At 40.2% G+C, this 13,056-nt stretch overlaps 1 protein-coding gene across 1 annotated transcript in view; it reads left to right on the top strand.

The window, feature by feature from the left end:
- The window catches only part of LOC137946180 (replication factor C subunit 2), a 38,425-nt gene that overhangs the window by 19,836 nt on the left and 5,533 nt on the right, over nucleotides 1–13,056 (top strand). Inside the window, exons 9-11 of the mRNA XM_068792391.1 lie at nucleotides 2,451–2,510; nucleotides 10,757–10,882; nucleotides 10,963–11,046. Of these exons, the coding sequence (XP_068648492.1) occupies nucleotides 2,451–2,510; nucleotides 10,757–10,882; nucleotides 10,963–11,046 (270 nt within the window). The remainder of the gene's footprint in view (nucleotides 1–2,450; nucleotides 2,511–10,756; nucleotides 10,883–10,962; nucleotides 11,047–13,056) is intronic.

The following is a 13,056-nucleotide window of genomic DNA, read 5'->3' as shown; positions in this document are numbered from 1 at the left end:
GCTAGGGGACACTATTGTCTGTGAAAATATCTGGGGATATCTGTACCAAGCTTGACATGTTTGATATCTATGTTCTATCTTGAGGGGTAGTGTGACAATGTAAATGAATAAGTTAGGAATACTTAGTTTATGTTCATTACATGTGTTCAATGTTTGCAATTCTCTTTCCTATGTACTCGTCCTTTATAAGGACATTGTTATCTTTTGACAAGATTTGAGTGAAGGTATAAAATAACGTGAGTGAGGAGAATCCTGATTTTTCTCCTCTTCCCAGTCCCTATCAAATTCCTCTTCTTCTCTTTTTGTTTCTTCTCAACCCTACGTACCGAAACCTCTTTTCTTTTTCTCTCTTAATCTTGATTCCTAAATCACTAAATTCAGAATTTAGTACCTGACCTGTCAAATATTGGCCTTGGGAATCTAGTACGGATGTTTATGACTTCTGGACTGTAGTTTATACTCTGCTTTGGCTGGCAGAGAAGACAAACCAACCAGGTGTTCAAAGCCAGCAGCTGCTAACAAAGCCGACAATTATGATGTTGGGAGAAGACAAACCAGGCAGCTATTCAAAGCCAGCAGCTGCTAACAAAGCCGAAAATTATGATGTTGGAATGACTCCTGCATCACAGTTTGCCAAGTTAAGTGGCAATTGTCGAGAAAGAGCAAAAACTCCAGCAACTTCCCTGGTTTTTTTATCGAAAAGACAGAGACTATGTTTTCTAATCGTATCTGGCAGTTTGTCTGCTAACAATTTCCATGGTACTTTGCCTCATAAAAACATTGAAAGTGGACAAATGGCTCCCAGCAGCAGTAATGATGAATTGAACCGCCTCAAACATGAGATTCAATCAGGGGTGTTTAAACTTCAATTCATTTGTGGGACCCTAAAATTGAAAGGAGTTGAAACTATCCTGTCGAGAGTGAACCTACTAAAGCAGAGTACACTAGCAGCAGAGCGTGTCATCTAACCTCCTTCAGCCAGGGAACAAAGTTCAGCCATCATTGTTGTGATCTGATGGAGCAAGTGGAGATGGATAAAGAGCCATTTTTTGTCTTTTCTGTATAAGAGTAATTTGCACAAGTACTCATAGGAGCAGAGGCTGCAGAAGATGACAAAACTAGAACAGCTGGTGAGAGAAAACATAATAGAGGAAGGCCACAAAAGAAAAGAGGGAAAATTTATTGTTCCTCAATCCTTAGCATTGGTGAACCTAGCATTAACATGAGAGATTAACAAAGAATTTTGGTGGCACTAGATTATTATGCCAAGGGGGAGAAAGTCTTCAGAAAAACAACAAAGAAGAAAGCTTGTTTACTAAAAGCATTTAGGAAGAAGAATAGCGAATAAAAAGATACGAAGGGATCATTACCATCATCACTGTGATTTTATCATCAACTCACAAACCCTTAATGATCACCTACTCTAATATTATGTTGATTTTATAGGAGTGAAAGTGTGTGGGAGATTAGGGTCTTTGTTTGGAACCCCATGGAAAAGAAAAGAAAAGAAAAAAAATGAGAATTTGACCATTATTATTCCCAAAAGTAGTTAGTGAAAAGGAGAATTTGATCATTATCTCGTTTTCACTAACTATTTTTGGGAATAATAATGGTCAATTCTCATTTTCTTTTCTTTTCTAGGGGTTCCAAATAGACCCTTACGGTTTACAGGGATCTCTCTTGTATTTTTATTTTAAACAATAACCAAATATTACATCCATGTTCCTTGTCTCCCTTAAACACTGGAACTACTTTTACAAAAACAACTTTCCTAGAAAATAATTTTTTTTTTGTGGAGAAAATGATGTATATATTAACAAAGAAAACAAAACCAAGACAAAATCAGCGGAGCAAATCCCTAACAACAAGGGATTGGAGGGCTGCTCTCTGTTTGGCAAGTTTCCTAGAAAATAAATAGAACTACATAAACTATCAATTATAATTTCTAACATGGGTCAACATCTTGACTTATGCCTGATTGGGTCAAGTCATAAGATTCTCTTAAGAATTTGATTAAGAAATGTTAAAAGTGTTTGGTCATTTTCTAAGGTATAAAATTGAAGTCACTGAGTATTCATCATATTGGTATGTTTTATTCGTCAACAATAAAAAAGATTAGAACTTTAGGCTTTATGTTAGAAAATGGAGTGTTACTTTTAATAACTTTTGGTCTCTAGTATTTACAAAGCAGCACAATGAGTTGGCTATGTCTAGTTATTATATCATTTGTAAGTGTTTAACTGGATATGAGGAATAATAATTTTTATATTTTTAATTGTTAGTATTATTTTTCTTGTCTTAACCCAATTTTTAGTATTAATTATCATTTGTAAATATTAGCTGCATTAGTAGGAGTTGGTAACTTGTTGCTTACATTTCTTTGGGGCTTTAAATATCTCATGGTCTTTATAAAGATGCAATCTTATGTGTTGTTCTTGTATATATTTCAGGGAGCAGCTCGTTTATTTGGATCATCTATTTCAGCCAGGGATCTAATTAGTGTGTCTGGGGTAATCTGGATGATTTTTTATGCACTTCAAGAAAATATTTTACTATGGCCATTGTTGTACTTGTTAAAAGGATGGTCCCACATACATTAGTGAGTATAAAGATCTTGTATTTATTAAATGGGAAAAGGCTTCCTAAGTGTCTAGTCATTTTGGGATAGGGCCTTCGACCCAATTTAACATGGTATTAGAGCAAGGTTCTCATATGTGGGCATCCACCCAAAATTATCCCTGTGCCACCACGTGAGGGGCCTCTACCCAAATTATTCACGTGCCTACACGTGAGGGGGAGTGTTAAAAGGATAGCCCCACATACATTAGTGAGTATAAAGATCTTGTATTTATTAAATGGGAAAAAGGCTTCCTAAGTGGCTAGTCATTTTGGGATAGGGCCTTCGACCCAATTTAACAGTACTAATTATTAATTTTATTTTCTAGGTTTTTTTATTGTATAATTAGGTCTAATTTTTTGTTACATATTTCTAGCAGTGTTGGGAAGTGTTAAACACCTAGCCAATACTACCCAAAAGAGCGGCCTGTTAGGTGCAGAAAGCCAAGTACTTAACCCAAGACCACAACAACAAACGCTCCTTGGGGAGAGCTTGTCCTCAAGCTCTTTACGAGCTCAAGCCCAAGCTCCCTTGTTGTGAGCCGACCGTCCATGGACGGCCCATACAATCTAGGACGGCCCCGATGGCCCACCTAGCGATGGCCCACTCTAGTGACACTGGCCGACCCACCTTTTTGTGACCCTACCAATAATTTTAATCCAACCTCTAGGTCGCCCCTCCGCTAGGTTTGTTTACGCTGGGATTCAAACTTGCAACGTAAGCGCCGGTTATGATGCCAAATGTTAAGCACCTAGCCAATACTACCCAAAAGACCGGCTTGTTAGGTGTGGAAAGCTAAGTACTTAACCCAGGATCACAACAACACATTTCTGCCCAGTAATAGCATGCAAAGAAATCGCCGGTGGTTCCTCCTCAAGAATATCATCCGTCTCCTTTGTATTGTCTAATTCATCCACTTCGAGCCAAAACAACCTTTTACATTGGTGCCCCACCCGGTACTGTTCATCATAGTTGTAACATAGATTCTTGGACCTCCGTTCTGCCATCTTCACACTTATTAATTTTTTGATATATTGCGGTGGGGAATTACTTGAGCGTGTATCGGCTACCGGAGCCGTATTTGGATTGTGTCTGGAGGAAGGTAATGCAGGGGGTGTCACCTGAGACGAATTATGGCAGCGCCCTTGCCAAGTGGCGGATGTGTTCCTTTCACCTTGCCAACCCGGCTTACATTGCTGCAACCGTTGTCGTTGTTCCATTGCCTGGGCTAAATTCATTGCCGGAGCCAAATCAGGAGGGAAAAGGAGTTCAACCTCTATCCTCAGAGATTCATTGAGACCCGTTGTAAATAAGGAGACCTGCTGGTCGACCCGTACCAACCCGCCAGCACGAGCCAACTTTTCTTGAAACTGTTTTTGATACTGTTCAACCGATCCAGTTTGTCTCAATAGGAGTAAATCTCCCAGGGGGTTGGTGTGGGTGGGAGGGCCAAATCTGATTGTGCATAAATTTTTAAATTCATCCCAATCCAGCACTGGTCTCTTTAGTTTCACCTGGTGAACCTATAATTGGGCTTCATCTAACATATGGAAGGAGGCTAGTTGCACCTTATCCCACTCAGCAGTCCCTTGATTTAAATTTTTTTTCTCACATCTATGCAACCAAATTAAGGGATCCACTGATCCATTAAAAGTAGGAAAATCTAATTTTGTGTACCTTGGTATTATGCCTCCATTCTGTGGTCCCTGGACAGCAGTGCGCCCAGGCCACTGCTCCCCTCTCCGATTGTACGGTTGAGTCACCTCCCTCATCTCTGGGTTATGCTGTCTCTCTGCCCATATATCAGATAACATGCTACTGATTTGCTTCATCTCTACTTCCAAACCACAAACTTTTCCCAGCAGTGGTTGTGCTGCCTTCATGCTATCCTCCATCTTGTGCATCCTGGTTTGAAGTTCTTCAATGCTGGATGTATCCCTCATGTTACCCTGCTCTGATACCACGTTGTTACGGTCTCTAGTCTCTGGATCGTGTAACACGTCGTTGGACTTGAGACTCCAGCACTTAGGGTTGAGGTACTACCCTCGTCAAGGTCTATAGGTGAACCCTTCTCTTGATTAGTGCTCGGCCAAGAGGAACTCTCCCTCTTGGATGATGCCAACGAGTTGCTGTGAAGGATAGAATACCCTAACAGCTATGCTGAACTCGCTAGACAAGAACTTCTCTTTTCTTGATCACGGCAAATAGGGTTTGTGGCCCTCTTGGTTGCTGCTCGTGATAGGACTGCCAAACTTCTATCTTAATTAACTTTGAGGACAAGTATGATAGAATCTTACCTCCTTGCTGCTGTTGTCGCCTCCCAAGTTGCACCAAGGCTGCTCGTGAGATGAGGGTTAAAATCCTCACTTTTCTGCTCGGTAAGGAGGGTTGGGTCCCTCTCTCTCTCTGCTGTTGATGAGAGTGAGGATGAACCCTCTTCTTGGACTAGGAAAAGGGACAGGAACTTCCCTTCCCTTCCTCGATGTGAACCAGTGGAGAACAATTCAGGGATGATGAAAAGATGTGATAATTCTAAGGGAAAATCCAAACTCGAGATCATCAAGGGAGACCTCAACCCTAGAGCTCGTCAAGGAGAGCTCTAAGCCTGTTTAACCTAATTCCCAATGCTTGCCTTCTCTCTATTTCGTTACCCTTTAAATAGGGTTTGATGTCATAAGTGTTTTAGGGCTAAAAATACCCATACTGCCCTACGAACATAATCCTTACGTACTTAATGAAAAATCATACTTGAAGCAATATAAAAGATGAATTATAAAACTATTGAACTCGTTGAGTCATTGTCTCCTCCTTTGAGCGACTCGGTGTGTGATTGAGTCCACAACAGGAAGTTCATTGCAACATGACTAGTCGAAACTTTGAGACCTTCTCCCAACTGATAACAACAAGAATTTTCTGATTTTAACCCATGTAGGATTATTAACGCTAATGGTTCTCCTCATATCCAGGCCTAAACAAATGGACAATGGGCCTATGATGTAGTGTAACATATATTTAATGTTGAAGAAATTGCTGAAAATTATGAGGACAAACAAAGTCATTCGAGAACATTGAAGGTTTATGAAAGAAAGAAGCAGAAAAGGAAAGAGGAAGTCCAAAGTAGGTTACTTTTTTTAGAATGTCACTATTTTGGGAAAGTATTCTATTTTATTACTATAGATAAATATGAGTTTTGGGTGGTTACTGCATGTTACTTGATCAATAGGATGCCTTGATTTGTTCTTGAAGGTAAAATTCCTATTCAGATTTTGTTGCCTTCAACTCCATTGTTTTCAGTTTCTCCCTGTGTCTTTGGATGTGTTTGTTTTACTCATGTTCTAGGATCATCCAAAGATAAGTTATCTCCCCGTGTAGTTAAGTATGTATTCCTTGGGTATTATCGTACACAAAAGGGATACATATTTTTGTCCATCTACTAGAAAAACACTTGTATCCGTAGATGACACATTCTTTGAAGATACTCCTTTTTTGAGTCTACTACTATTGATATACCATCTTCTTTCCCAGTTTCTGAGTTAGTTATTCCCATGCCGGTTGATGATTGTCTTGGACCTACGCCAAATACCATTGTTGAGAAATCCTTGCAAGTATATCAACAGTGATAGGTGCATCCTTCTCAGGCCACAAGCTCCTCTCTAATGCCAGACCATGACTCATCTTTATCTCAGGATCCTAAGGTAAGTGATCTATACTTACCCATTGCTTTAAGGAAAGGTGTTCGGGAAGGAACTCGTCATTTGTTGTCTCATTTTGTGTCATATGATCGTTTGTTTGACAACTACATAAAGTTTGCATTGTGTATTTCTGCTTGCGCTATTCCTTCTTCAGTGCAGGATACTATGTCCTCTCCATAGTGTAAGCAAGCTTTATTAGAGCGAGGAACCTGGTAGTTATGTGAGTTACCTTTAGGTGCTGCAGTGGTTGGCTGTAGATGGTATATAGTCAAATACAAAGTTGTTGACTTGGTTGAGAGATATAAAACTCGTCTGGTGGCTAAAGGGTACACACAAACTTATGTTGTAGATGTGTTTGAAAGTTTCTCTCTAGTTGCTTGATTGTTCTCAATACACATTCTGGTATCTATTGTTGTTACTTAGGGGTGACTCTTATGCCAGTTAGACATAAAAAAATGTTTTCCTGTATGATGACCTTGAAGTAGAGGTCTATATAGAGCAACCTCGGGGTATGTTGCTCAAGGGGAGATGCACAAAATAAGCAGACTCAAGAAAATAATCTATGACCTGAAACAAAGTCTTCGTGCTTGGTTTGAAAATTTTAGCCAAGTAGTGATGTCTATGGGCTTTTCTAGGAGCCACTGCGATCATTCACTGTTCGTCATGAAAAGACCTTCGGGGGTCATAGTTCTGCTTGTATATATGGATGATATTATATTGTTTGGTGGTGATAACCCTGAAATTGAAGAAGTTAAAAGATTATTTGAGGCATTGAAATATTTCTTGGGTGTTGAAGATGCAAGAAGCAAAGGATAGGTGTTATCTCAAAGAAAGTATACAACCGATATGCTACATGAGTATGGATTATTGGGAGCTAAATCGGTAGATACTTCGACAAAATTTGGACACTTTTTGTGCGATTACTAGAGTGTAAAATTGAATGATAAAACATTGTTTAGGATAATACTTGGGAAATTTATATATGCCACAGTTACATGCACACATATATTTGTTAAGTTGGGTCCAAGGCCTATCCCAAAATGACTAGCCAACTTAGGAAACCTCTTTTTCTAGTTAATGAACTCGAGATCTTTGTACTCAGTAATCCATGTGGAACTATTCCTTAACACTCCCTCTCACGTGTAGGCCCTCTTTTGTGGCTCTACAAGTGGTTAGTTTAGGTGTAGACCCTTTTTTGTGGCTCTACAAGTGGATTGTTTAAGTGTAGGCTCTCTTTTGTGGCTCTACAAGTGGACACTTTAGGTGTAGGCCCTCTTTTGTGTACCTGGTCTGGTACCATGTGCAGTTGGGTCCAAGGCCCATCCCAAAATGACTAGCCAACTTAGGAAACCTTTTTCCTAACTAATAAACTCAAGATTTTTGTACTCATTAATCCATGTGGGACTATTCCTTAATACTTCCCCTCATGGGTAGGCCCTCTTTTGTGGCTCTACAAGTGGATAGTTTTAGGTGTAGACCCCTTTTTTTGTATCTCTACAAGTGGATAGTTTAGATGTAGGCCTTCTTTTTGTGGGTCTACAAGTAGATAGTTTAGGTGTAGGCCCTCTTTTGTGGCTCTACAAGTGAATAGTTTAGGTGTAGGCCCACATATGAGTACTTGTTCTAATACCGTGTTAACTTGGGTCCAGGCCTATCCCAAAATGACTAGCCACTTAGAAAACCTCTTCTGCTCACTAATAAACTCAAGATCTTTGACTAATATATGTGGGACTATTCCTTAATACTCCCCCTCAAGTGTAAGCACTTGGATAATTTGGGTGGAGGCCCTCACGTGTAGGCACGTGGATAATTTGGGTGGAATGCCCCCATACGAGTACTTGCTCTGATACTATGTTAAATTGGGTCCAAGGTCTATCCCAAAATGACTAGCCAACTTAGGAAACCTCTTTCCCAGCTAATAAACCCAAGATCTTTGTACTTAATAATCCATGTGGGACTATTCCTTAACAATATTTTTTTTAGTGTGTAGTAAGTTAGTTTATGGAATATCTACGGAAGGTCCATCTTGAAGCAGCTCAGGATCTTGAGATTTGCCAAGGGAGCACTAGGGAAAGGTCTTTTTTTTTTTTAAAATAATGGGCTCTTGAAAATTGAGGCTTTCTTTGATGCAGACTATGCCGGGGTCAAAGCTAGACAACAATCAACTACAGGCTACTGTGTCTTTCTGGATGACAACTTAATCAGTTGGACGAGTAAGAAACAGAATGTGGTAGCTAGATCCAATACAAAAGCAAAATACAAAGCTATGACACATATTGTTAGTGATCTCATGTGGGTGAGGTCAATGTCATGGGAGTTAGGCTTTCAACAAAGGAAGCCATAATTATGTTTATTGCCAGCAATCTAGTTTTTCATGGGAGAATAAAACCCAGAGGTAGATTGTCATTTTGTTAGATATGTTGTGACGAAGAAAGAAGTGATCACCCTATATGTTCAATCGGCTGATCAGCTTGGAGATGTTTTTACAAAGGCATTAGGAAAGCATGAATTGATGATCTTCTGTGACAAGTGAGGCTTCATGGATATATAAGCTCCAACTTGAGGGGGAGCGTGAGAAAATCAGCTCATGGGTATTTTGGTCATTTTACATGATCAAACATTTTATATTATGGCACTATCTTGTTCAGCATGTTTGATTTAATCTATGTACAAATTTTCATATTCATAGGAAGAGTAGAATGAGAGTTATAAGGAAATAAGTAATTTTTATGTAAAGAGTGGCATTTTTTTAATTTGTCATCTAAACCTAATAAATAGCATTTGGGGTCATGCACGATCCCCAATGCAGCTCATTCAGAGCTTTTGCCTCCTTTTCTCTTCTCCTCTCTCTCTCTCTCTCTTTAAGTTTCACACTTTTTACAAAAAAACTTTGTTATGCAACTTAATGCAACCATACTTGACATGGAAGACCGTCCTCGAAGGAGAGAGCTGTGGAGTGGGAAATCCCTATTCTGGTATTAGTTTTTTCAGCTATAAGGGTAGTGGAGAATGCAAATTTCTGGAGAGTAGAGAAGGTAAGTGTGGAGGAAAGGAAAAATACCCGCTTGAAGAAGAACGAAGAAGAAGTTGGAACAAGTGGCAGTTGAAGTTTCGCTGATGCTTAATTCAATCTATTAGGTCATAATCTTGACCTTAAACATAATTACAATGCCCTCAATGATTTAAAGCACCATAAAAAATATAAATAAGATAAACGTAATCCTAACAAGTGCTTAAGACACCTCGATGGACTTGTTTACAAAAAAAATACTTTATATCTACTCTCTTAACACTTCCTCTCAAGTTGTAGTTTAGTTATTTAGTAAGCCTAGTTTGTTGCATAAACTAGTAAATTCTCTTTTTGTTAATGGATGTGAATATGTTTTCAAGTAGTTCAAAAATGGGTTGGACACAGCCTCCTGCTCCTCACCTAGGCTGCTTTTGCTTGGAGGCTCTTGGCTCCTCCAAAGGTGAAAATTTTCCTCTGGAGTGCCTGCCGCAATAGGATTTTCATTGCTGAAAATCTTATTAGACGAGGAAACACTGCTTTTGACCCTCTTTGCTCCCTTTGTGGGGTGGAAGCCGAGACCATCAACCACCTTCTCCTCTACCAGGATCGCTTTAGAGGTCCACTGATTGTGGAGGGTGATTCCAAAGTCGTCATTGTTTAGTGTTCCACTGCCTCTTTCCCCCCGTGGTGTCACTGATAGCTTTTTCTTGATATTATGGATATTGTTTCCACTACCTCTTATACTTGTCCCATGTTCTTGGATCAACCAATTCGGCTGCTGATTTATGTGCTAAATTGGGTCCCTCCCTGTAATCTCTTGTTGTTAGGGGAAGCCTCCCTTGATGTACTCTTTTGCTTTCCTTCATAATAAAATCATCATCATTTCAAAAAAGGTAGTTCAAAGATCGAAAATGAGGTGTGGAAATGTTGGAGTGGGTGGACTTATTGAAACGTGTGGGGGACCTTGAGATGAATAGAGGACCTTGAGACGATTAGAGGTCCTTGAGGTGATGCTTGAGTTAAGAAAGATTCTAACAGCTAAAATCAGTTCATATTTGTTAGGGGCCAGGATTTGGACAAAAGCTTGTTGAGGTTGTAGCTGTCAAATGGGGAATCTAGATTCTGCTCATACATGAAGCTGTTTATTTCTTCTAGTGGAGGTCGTCCAACATAACCATCCAGAGCTGGCTGGGCTTTGTGTCATGTTTATGCTGCTGAAGTACTTTCTGCTACTCTCTGATGCCAAATGTGTTTGATGTCCAGGCAATTACTTATACTTAGATTCTTTTACTAGATTATGATACCATCTATATTAGCAATTATTTGTGAAAAAGTAGTCTTGTTTCCAAGGAGTCTGTAGGCTTTCTTATTTTAATTTATTAATAGTGGAATGCATATTAACAGCTCCAGTTATACCTCTTCAATTGACATTTTCAGGTTGTCTCACCAGATGTTGTCATGGCTCTCTTTTTAGTTTGTAAAAGTGGAGAATTTGAAATGGCAAATAAGGAAGTCAGCAATATTATTGCTGAAGGATACCCAGTTTCACAGATGCTTTCTCAGGTCTGCTCTTTGTTTTCCTCTCTAGAAACTGATTATATTATTTAGTAAAGGCACTGTTTCTTATATGTTACTTTCTGCAGTTGTTTGATGTAATTGTTGAAGCAGAGGATATCACGGATGAACAGAAGGCAAGGGTCTGCAAGAGGCTGGCTGAGGCAGATAAGGTAGCCATGTACCATTGTTTTGATGGCTTATAAGTTATTCTGGTTCTTCAGTAGAGCAAACTAGCTTAGCAACTCAACTAAGGGAACACTGAAGATTACTGAATGCAAGTAATCTAGACTTGCCATCCAGCTTCTCTTTCTGTGGGCAGGTTGCAGTTGAAAATATTTATTACTGGATTTTGCCCAGGATTTCTGATAAACCACTAAGGTGAAAGTAGTCTTACCCTCGTTTTTTATGACTGATCAGACAGCTCCATCCGTCGAAGTTGCTGAACTGGAACTGGGTTACAGGGGGTCGGGGTGGGTTAAAAGTTAGGTTTATAGGCTAAGGTTTCAACTTAGGATGGCTAGGGCTGAGGATAGTATGGTGCATGTGGATAAGGTTGCATGCGTTGAAGAGGAAAAGTGAGATGAGAAGCCCAGTTGGGAACTGGAGCTACAGAGGAAGTTGTATGGATAGAGCTGGAAGGCAAGAGGAAGAGGTAGCTGGTGTGTGGCTTCTCAAATAGGAAATATAGAGGAAGTGGGGGAACTCGTGGGGTGACTGGAAAGGGGAGAGGGACTTCTACTGAATGAGGACTTTTTGAGGTAGAGAGAAAGTGCGCTGGGGTAGTTCAGTTTGACTGGGGGACTACTATCACTATATTTTACTTCTCCTTCTTTGGCTCTGCTTGGTGTGGTGAATCGGCAAATCCTAATCGAACTCTGCTTGTGGCTTGACTGTACTCAAAATCTTCTTGCCTTCTTCTACTTAGCTGCTGCTTCAACTCTTCTTTGGAATCTTAGAATTTGACTCCAGAGGTTAGCTTCTTTGATTCTACTTGTCCTACTCACACTGGGCCCATGCAGGGGCAACTTCTTTCTACTTTACTGGGTCCTTGCAGGGCCAATTCTTTTGGTCTACTATTCCATATGGCCAACATGGCCTGGCCTTTTTGTGGCTCTTGGTGTTTTTGTTCTCCAACGCACTTGGTCTTCTTGGGACCTTGAAGCACTTGTGTGGTTGGTAGCAGTCTTCTTCCTTTTTCTTTTTGCTTTTCAAGTGCACACACCTACCATCTTGGTCCTGAAAAGTCATAAATCTTTTCTAGAAGTCATGTATGTTGTCTTTGTCTCTTGATAGCCTTTGTCCACAAGCATGACTACACTCCTTCTGTAGGGCATTGATTGCTTAGAATCTCTGGAGGAGTGCTGCCTAAATAAGAACCTTACCAAGATCTTCTGATAGTTGCAAACCATGCCTCTTCCGTGCATCAGTGTTCCTCCCTGGTGTTTGATTATGTCAAACCTGCATCTCGGGCTTGTGTTGCGATTGGAACATCAGCAGCCAAGCAAAATGTCTGCCTTCATAGTGGCAAGGTGCGACCTGAATGCAGTGGCACTCTGACAGCTGAAGTAGGAAACGAGTTCTATCCTTCTGTGCTGACTGTAATAAATGTCTCAGTGCACCTTGTCGAAGGTTTTCTTTGCAGTTAGCATGTGGCTTCGTCTGGAGAGATGAAGTTTTTAGTTCAGGTGGGTCACAATTTTATATTGTGGCTGAGTGAGCCTTCCCTGCGATAGGAATCATGGCCACCATCAGGTCTTCTTTTTAGGCGAGGCATGCTTCTAACCCTTGTGGTTGCAGGTATGAGGCCATCTATGGGTGGTTGTTTGGTCATTTGTCTACCTTCTGAGTTTCATCCACGCGTTGGCCGCTGCCTCCTTCTAAGTACAAGGATGCCATTGCTAACTTTTTTTGCACAGTTGTGAGTTTAGGGAATTTCTCAGCTTGACACACAATTGTTGGGGCTTCGGAAAGCGACCTTGGTCATCTAATCCTGAGATTTGTCTTTTGGCAAGAGAATCAGGTTCTCCAACTTCACTAGAGCGTAGGTCGTTTGCTGTAGCTATTGACCTAATTTTGCAATGTGGTCACATATGGTGGTCAAATCCTGCCATTGCTTTTGGTTGTTCAACCAACAATGTGTGTTTGCGCTTTCTCAGTTTGGGTCCATTCTTTGCTTTAGA

Source organism: Aristolochia californica, unplaced genomic scaffold, assembly GCF_029961685.1.
Source record: "Aristolochia californica isolate CCGP_79_NKW_82.1479 unplaced genomic scaffold, dmAriCali1.0.hap1 SCAF_12, whole genome shotgun sequence".
Taxonomy (NCBI): domain Eukaryota; kingdom Viridiplantae; phylum Streptophyta; class Magnoliopsida; order Piperales; family Aristolochiaceae; genus Aristolochia; species Aristolochia californica.
Note: the sequence above shows the minus strand (reverse complement) of the source record. Positions and strands in the feature narration are given on the sequence as shown.